The 8,437-nt window shown below is 37.5% G+C and overlaps 1 protein-coding gene across 1 annotated transcript; it reads left to right on the plus strand.

The window, feature by feature from the left end:
* Positions 1–4,667: 4,667 nt before the first annotated feature.
* Positions 4,668–8,110, plus strand: cmklr2 (chemerin chemokine-like receptor 2). Its single transcript, XM_004081934.5, has 3 exons — positions 4,668–4,911; positions 5,724–5,798; positions 5,879–8,110. Exon 3 carries the CDS (start codon positions 5,915–5,917, stop codon positions 6,992–6,994), a length of 1,080 nt encoding a protein of 359 aa, XP_004081982.1. The 5' UTR covers positions 4,668–4,911; positions 5,724–5,798; positions 5,879–5,914; the 3' UTR covers positions 6,995–8,110.
* The last annotated feature ends 327 nt before the right edge of the window (positions 8,111–8,437 follow it).

Raw genomic sequence — 8,437 nt, forward strand, 5'->3', positions numbered from 1 at the left:
TGCACAAAGTAAAACAAAAAATTGGTTTGTGTGTGTAATGATCTTGCACTTTAGAATGATTTCTCAAAAATAACTCAAAAGGTGATTGGGTTGAGAGTCTTTAAAGACCCACACCAATCATCTTTGGATCTATTGTAAAAGCTTTCAAGTGGTCTTGTAACGGTTATACGTTTTTTTGCCAAAATCATGAAAATTCTGTGTCATTTTCTAGGATAGTTCTGCAGAACGGCAGTTTATTATAAATATGCCTCTGAGTTGTAAATGGGACAGTTGGCCTGGAGTATGCCAGTCCCAAATTTTCTATCATTCCTTTGTTTGCACCCTCTCCCTCTAGCTCACAGCTTTTCAAACCTCTAACCTAACATCACAGGTGCAATAAAAATGGTGAGCAATATTTGAGTTATCCAGCCGTACAGTTTTGAGCCAGATGCCAGCTCAGACTAGAAAAAAAAGATGTACAGTGGCCTACAGGGATCTGTTTGTCTGCAAGTGGATGCATCAGAATGGAGCGGAGCAGGGAACTAGCCCGTCAAATGCAGCACCTAGGTCACTGCTACAGACTTTTTCCATCGGTATTTTTATGATCCGGATTCACAACAATTTGAACGAAGAAATGCTCAGAATTTCAATTTTAAGCTTATTTTTCTTGATGAATGTCTCCATCTTTAAAAAAAAATGCCACAAGAACATGTTAGAAAACACAATTTTCATCAGGGTGAATATTTATCTTTTTTTTTGGGTGATCCAACTTCCTCCCACAATCCAAAAGAGCAAGTTTGGAGAAATTGCCTGTCTGTGTCATAATGTGAGACATTCTGATGACTTATACTGGAAGTCTCCCAAGGGCAACAGCTGGGATAAGAGCCAGCAAACACAATTAATCAGAGTATTATGTTGTAGAAAATAAATAAATGTATGATGCAACACCCCCCCCCCCCCAGGAAAAAAAACAACAAAACTATAGATATATAAAAAAAACAATTCTGAGAACACAACCAAAGAGATAGGAGGGGGTGAAGGTGCATCTAATCTCAAAAGAAAAACAGTCCCCAGTTTCATAAGTAAAAACCTGCATTGCAGAACCTTAAACAGCGAGTTTACCGTGGCTGCTCCATGGATGTAATCTGCTCAGAACACAAGAGGCTGCAGCAGTTCAGCAGCAGGTCAAACTCGTAACTACTTAAAAATGCTGGGAAATCAGACATAAATCCTCAGAAGAGCAGGCATGATGAGCAGCATGGCTGAGATGGGACGGGGAAATGGAAGAGTGGAGATCAGACAGTAAACAGTTGCAGGTGGGAGTTGAGCAAAGCAGAACCAGACAAGAAATCACCATGTGCACCCTTTTTTTTTAAGGGAAAATGAGAACAGACAAAGGACCGTAGGAAAAAAAAAAAAAAGAAAAAAAGTGCCTGAAGATACAGAGAAAGTTATTTGATTCGAGAAAACATTTATTTTTCAGTCAGGGGCCGATAAGATTGCAGGACAAGTGGCTAATTTACTGGATTGTGACTGTTTCACTTATAATTTGCAGATTTCACAACTCCTCCTGTTATTGCTGCTTCTCTGCCAAAAATTTTGAAATGTTAAGATTTGTTTTAGAATTTTACATGACACCACCTTCCTCACATGTGTGGTGATTCATAGTTCAAGTTTCTTCCATCACAAATTGAATTCTCCTTGGCAAAAACTTGAAGTTTATCTCATTAGTTATATTTGAGCATAATTATGGCAAGTACAGACCAGTTAGTGTAGGAAATATACTAACTGAATACTTCTTCAGACTAAATTGTAACCTTTCATCTTTACAATATAACCCTTGTGCTATCCTAGGCATTTTACCATTGGGAGTTGGGTCATCTAGACCCACTAGACAGTGCTCTGAACCTTTTTCTTCAATGATTTGTGATCTTCACTGGTGTCCATGGATTACATGAAATCTTTCCACCTTTATCCACCTTTGTCATGGTAGGGAGAACACGTCAATGCAAGGGTGGGGTCATCTAGGATAGCACAAGGGATACAGATAGTACATAAATAGTATACTTTATACTGCCTCACTTTTAGTATAGGTATACTTGTAAATAGACTACTTTTTGAATATCTTAAAAGAGTGGCATACTGAAATAAGATAAAAGCAGCTGCTCACAATACTTTCAGGAATTACATCCTTCGGTTTAATTTCCTGATTTTTTTAATAATAAAATTTTATTTAAAAAAACATTACTAAATAAATTAAAAACACAATTTCCTGATTGTGGCTAGGAAGCTTTCAGAGCGAGTCAGCACATGACCTGAACTCTGATCTGTATTCTTTCTCTCCTTCTGTTTAAGCTTTGAGTTAAAGTATAAAAAAATTCTGCTCAACCAAACCCAACATGTACAGATTTCCATTGGGTTTATACCTTTGAAGTGCTCTCAGTGAAAAACTGGGCATTGTTTGGAACCACATGTTGGACCGGACCTTTCATGCAGGAAACCTGCAGAGATTTTCTGCCCTTCAAGGCAGCGTGGTCCAGAGACGAGAAAGCCTTTTGGGTTCCTGTGGTCTGCGATGCGACAAAAACATGCCCTCCGGAGTCTGCAATTGTTAAGTCCGTCCACATTTTCAAAAGTGAAAGACGTCTTTAAAGGAACTACACCAGTTTATGCAATTTGTGAACAGCAAATCATCTGATTTATGACTGTCTTTTTCAACATTCTTGTAAAAACATCGGTGTTTGGGATGGAGGTCCAAGTAGAAACAGATTTTTTTAGGATAAAGATATGATTAATATATAATTAAAGCCTTTTAACTGCTGCCTTAAATGAGGACTGCCTCTTTTATGTCTCATTACAAACTATTTGGAAGACGGTATTAAGAATTTGACAGAGCTAATAAATGTGTATGAACTTGCATCCAATTCAGCAGACATGGAAAAACTCTCAAATAATGTTGTTTTTAGACAGCAGCATAATACCTTTGTATGTATGTAGGATCAAATACTTGTATGGAGTGGTTTTTCTTTTGTAAATGTTGAAACTATTATGAATGTTGAGGTTGGAGCAATCACAGAAAGAGGAAGATCAAAGAGGAAGTTCATAGATGTGGTGAAAGAGGACATGCGGATGGTTGGTGTGACTAAGGAGCATGCAGAGGAGAGGGTTAAATGCACTGCAAAACAGGCCCATTAGAAATAAGTCAAACATTTTTAACCCTTTGGCCAAAAAAAAAAATACTGCCTATGGAGTACGAAATGGTCTTACAAAGAATATTAATTTTAAGAAAACAATTTTTATTTCTTTATGAGATTATTTTTCTATTATTTTTTGAAACAAGAGTCTTTGTGGGGATGCTTTGTTTTTGTGACTGCTGAAAAAAGTGGCCAAAGTTTCAGAATATTAACACCTTTTATGATTGTTTCTTGTGTTTTGAGATTTTTACATTTGTTGCTACGATTTCTATTTTAAAATTCTAAAAGTTCTTCTTTCATCTCTTTCTTTTAACATGACACAATACGATTCGATAATATTCAATTTCGGACACATGATCTAAAGGAAACGTAGGACAAGAGGAACAAAAAAAATATCCGAAAGGGAGTGAGAAGAAGTCAAAGCCTTTTAAACTCTCACCTCCATGCCCTAGACCAAACTTATTACCACACCCAGTATACCCACTATCTATTATAGTCCTGTTCCCTTTGTAATGAGTACATCTTCAGATGCCCATACACACACACACACATGTAATTAAACATATATAAATATACATAGAAACATACATTCGACATTCATGTGTCATGTATAAACACTCATCTGGTTTCATTTAAATCATATTCCCCAACACACCCAAGTGCATCCCCCTACAGTTTGAATTTATATACACAATATCCAATATGTATGTGTACTTATGTCTTACATATGTATTTAATGATCCTATTTTGATATTTGTCCTTAAACTCATTTGGACACATGTAAACTGGTCCTGTTCCTCAGCCTTGCTCCAAATGTTTATGCACAAAATCGTTTTTTGTTTGTGCGTGCCTTGTGTTTAATATTTTGATTTTCCCTGAAAGTATATGTTCCCTCTCGTTTAACGAATAATGGTTGTATATATATATATATATATATATATATACTTTATAGCGATATTGTTTTCTGCTTTGAATATTATTTGAGCTGTAGATTATGCTACCAAATCATAAAGTTTGAGGGTTTTTTTCTAATTGGAAAAAGACTTGAATGACAAAATTGTAACTGTTTCACTTTTGACTTTTTCTAAGTTGAGTGTCAGAGTCCTGGCAGTAAAAAAAATCTCTCCTACTTTTGTTTTGTTTATTTGGATCTCAATAGATATTATAAAGCATCATGACTCAGATCCATATAATGCACTTCCTCCCCCAGATCTTAAAGTATACATTTATGAATCAAAGTCCTCGTTTTTGTTGCCTAACACTAGAAATAAGTTCAAAGTTTTTCTAAGAACTAATCCAGATATTGCCATGAGTCCCACCCAAGCAGAGGTAAAAAAAAAAAGTGCAGAAAGAGAAATGTTTAAACTCAAATCAGAAAAATAAACACTCAAAAAAGGCGGATTTCAAAGTTCTCCTTTGGGGAGTAAAGGCTTGGGCTGTTGGTTTACCCTGAGGCCCCAGCCGCTCTGAATAAAAGCTTTCTCCCCTCAGATAGTTTTTTTCTTCTTCTTCTCTCTCTAGTTTGCGCCGTGGCGCGCCCACGGCACATCTGAACCACTGACAGTCTCGGAGAGGACAGAGTCACGGACGGACTTCACTCGCAGCTCAGAAGAATCAGAGACTGAGGAAGGAGAAGCAGACAGAAAACCAAGCCGGCATCGGGAAACCTCCCAAAGCTGAGCAGATCTCAGATTTCCTGCAGGAGTTTCCCCCAAACACCAGAAAGCTGCTGGTTTAGGTAAGAGGAGGTCTGCGCCTCAGAGCTGGAGAAAAGACATCTGGACTTTAGTTTGTTTCAAGGAACAAGCTGTAGATTTCACAGTAATTGTAGAAGTTGTTCACATTTCGATAACATCGTCATTTTCTTCGTAATGTTGTTTTTAAAAACATCCCCAGACGGTTTATTATAAATAATTGATAGTTTACTTAGTTTAGCGAGTCAACAAAGCGCATGTAACTTTTTTTTTAAAGAAAACTTTATTTGATTATTCATGTAAAAATCAAGTCAGGGTAATCAGAAAAGACCATACAAGTAAAATGAAAAAATACAAAAATTAACAGACTACTTCCAATAACAAATATTTTGCAATACTTGGATACATTCTTTTTTGAAATAATCAGAACAGTACGATGGTAAACAAAGGACATATTTTTTCACATCTATGAATAAAGTAACTTTTTTGCACCTATTTCAACTGAACATTTTAAACACTATTCTTTATTAAATGATTTAAACTTTGACAAAAAGTTCCTTATTGCATTTTCTTATTGGATAACACAAAGAAGTGCTTTAAAGGCAATAGATTTTGGAAATATTCCAAAAGGGAAGTGGTTATTGTCTATCTCATCATTTACAGAATAGTGACTTACTTGTTTTCAACGCCCTCTTTAACGCTGTCATTTTTTCCATTTATGTATTTATTTGGATGATATTACGGGACATATTATAAAACTGCATTTAAAATCCTTGAAGTAGAAAAATTGTTTAATCATTTTCTTTCTTTTTGCATTCCTCTGTCCCGTTTTTTCTAAATGGATGTTGACACAAAGTTGCGGGGCACACCCAAGTCTTGCTTCCACACAGGAAGCTGGAACATCGGAACAACAGACAAATTACAGTGTGAGGTGAGAACATCGTGTTAGGAGACCAGTATTAAGTCATTTGACGTAAAGTTCAACCTTATTACGAGGTTTTCCCTCCACAGATCAGCGGACAGTGGAGAGGCCACTTCTCTTCAACAATGGCTGGCTCTGCTGAGGATTACGGAAACTACTCCTATGAGTATTATCTGGAGAATGGCGACATTGAGGACCTTAAAGTGAACCACGAGCAAATGGAAACCATCCACATCATCTCAGTGGTCATCTACATCATATGCATTGTGATTGGGCTCATTGGAAATGGAACGGTCATTTGGGTGACCGCATTCAAAAGCAAAAGGACAGTAAATAGTGTCTGGCTGCTCAATTTGGCCCTGGCAGACTTTGTTTTTGTGCTTTTCCTGCCCTTTTATGTCGATTACATCCTGAGGGACTTCCACTGGAACTTTGGTGTGGCCATATGCAAGATGAACTCATTTGTGTTGTCCATGAACATGTACGCCAGCGTCCTTTTCCTCACCGTTATCAGCATAGACAGATACGTGTCACTGGTGCATCTGAATTGGTCTCAGAGATGCCGCACAGTGCAGAGAGCCTGGTCCGTGTGCGGCTGCATCTGGATGCTGGCTGCCTTCCTGAGCTGCCCTGCTCTCATTTTTCGTGACACCGTGCTCTTGTATGACAAAGTCGTGTGCTTCAATAACTTCCACATACACAATTTACACACGGCTATGACGATTCACATTTCCATGGTGGTCATGCGGACGACTGTGGGCTTTTTTTTTCCGTTTACAGCTATTTGTGTGTCTGGCATTTTTCTGTCTGTCAGAGTCAGTCAGTCTGGGGGTTCAGTTTGCAAGTCCAGCTTTTCCAAAACCATCACGGCTATCATTGTGGCCTTCTTTTTGTGCTGGGCGCCTTTTCATATTTTCAACTTGCTGGAGTTGTCCATCCATTCTTCCAAGGAATTCCACAATATCCTAAAATCCGGTTTACCACTGGTCACCAGCTTAGGGTTTTTCAACAGCTGCCTCAACCCTTTGCTTTACATGCTTCTAGGCAAAAAGGTGCGCCACATCCTGAAGCGTGCCTGTCTGGACATAACCAAGAACTCCCTCAGAGAGCTCAGCCAGTCCATCTCCGCCACAGAGATAGAGTCTGTGCCCGCTGTTCCTCTGGACGGACTCCCAGACGAGCCTGTGGCTTCATCAGAGCTGTGACAGAACTCATCCTCACCCGTGTGAAGCTGTCCTTGAAAAAGAGTTTGTGGAAGATAACTGTTCCTTTATCAGCTGTGAACTGTCTCCGCTCGAAGGTCGAGATTTCTCTGCTTTGTTTCATTTTGTTTTTTTTATTTGAAAATTCATAGAAGAAAGACTGACATGTGGTCCAGTCGTCAGTCTTCATCCATTTCAGTTTTATAGGTAGAACATTTCATTTTTTTAAACTAATGAGCCACAAATGAGTTGATTTGGACATCTGTGCAAAAATCTCCATGGCAACTATTGTGTCAAGTCTTTTTTAAACTACTAATAGGATGACAAATTTTTTTGCCTCCTGATCATTAGATATTATTGATTAATGACCATTTTAAACAGAATTTGCTATTTGTAGAATGTATATATCGCTGAAATAATTAGCACATTAAACGTATTACAAAATATTTATGCAAGTTTCTGTTTAAAAAAAAGGTTTTTAATTTTAAAGACCCACTCTGATCATCTTTTGATTAGTTTTAAAAGTGTTCCCAGTGGTCTTTTACGGTAATTATGATTATGCAGTTTTAAAAAGCAACTGTTGTTTTCTTGGACATAGTTTCTGCACAGCGGCAGGAGTTCATTAGAAATGTGCCTCTGATTTGCAATTTCCATTGCTGAGGGCACTCTGTTTACATGCTCTCCCGCTATTTTACAGCCCCTCACAACCCCAACCTAACATTACCGGTGCAACAAAAAGCACAAGGAATATTGGAGCTATCCGGCTGTACAATTCTGATTTAGATACCTGCTCAGATAAGGAAAACGAAGACGAACATGGATCTATTTGTCTAAGTGGATGCATCTAAGGAGCGGAGCACGGAGCTTGTGTGCGTTGACATCACAAACATGCATTTTTTTCAAGCAGCATGTTTTTGTCTGATTCACCACAATTTGAACAAAGAAAAACTCAGAAATGCAGTATTTACCTACATTTTTATACATGTCCTCCATCCTCAGAAAAATGCCCCAAAAAATACTAAAAGCACAATTATATATCACAGTGGGTCTTAAATATGTTTTTGTTCCCCAAAACATTTATAGTGTTTACTTTTTAATAATAAAAAGTACTTATTTTAATCCTTTTGTTCCTTTTTCTTTGTTTTTCTGTTACATAAAATTCAACTTTAATGTTTCATGAAGTTTCCAAAATGGAAACAAGATGTAAAGTTTTACACAAGTCAAAATGTGCAATTTCTTTATTCTCTATAAGGATCTCATTACCAATAGAGACATTTCCTGTGCTTTCTTTGAAGTTGACCCAGACCAGCAAAACTGGAATTGTTTGCTTAGCGGCTTCCATATGTGCCTGCAAAGAAAACATGAGCAGGCAGAAAGGAATTTGGGATTTTTTTGCTACAAGAAGTCAGCTTTTGTGACACATTACTGTCAATTACTGTAGAAAAC

The sequence above is a fragment of the Oryzias latipes genome, chromosome 21 (genome assembly GCF_053564925.1).
Source record: "Oryzias latipes strain Hd-rR chromosome 21, Olatipes_Hd-rR_3.1".
Taxonomy (NCBI): Eukaryota; Metazoa; Chordata; class Actinopteri; order Beloniformes; family Adrianichthyidae; genus Oryzias; species Oryzias latipes.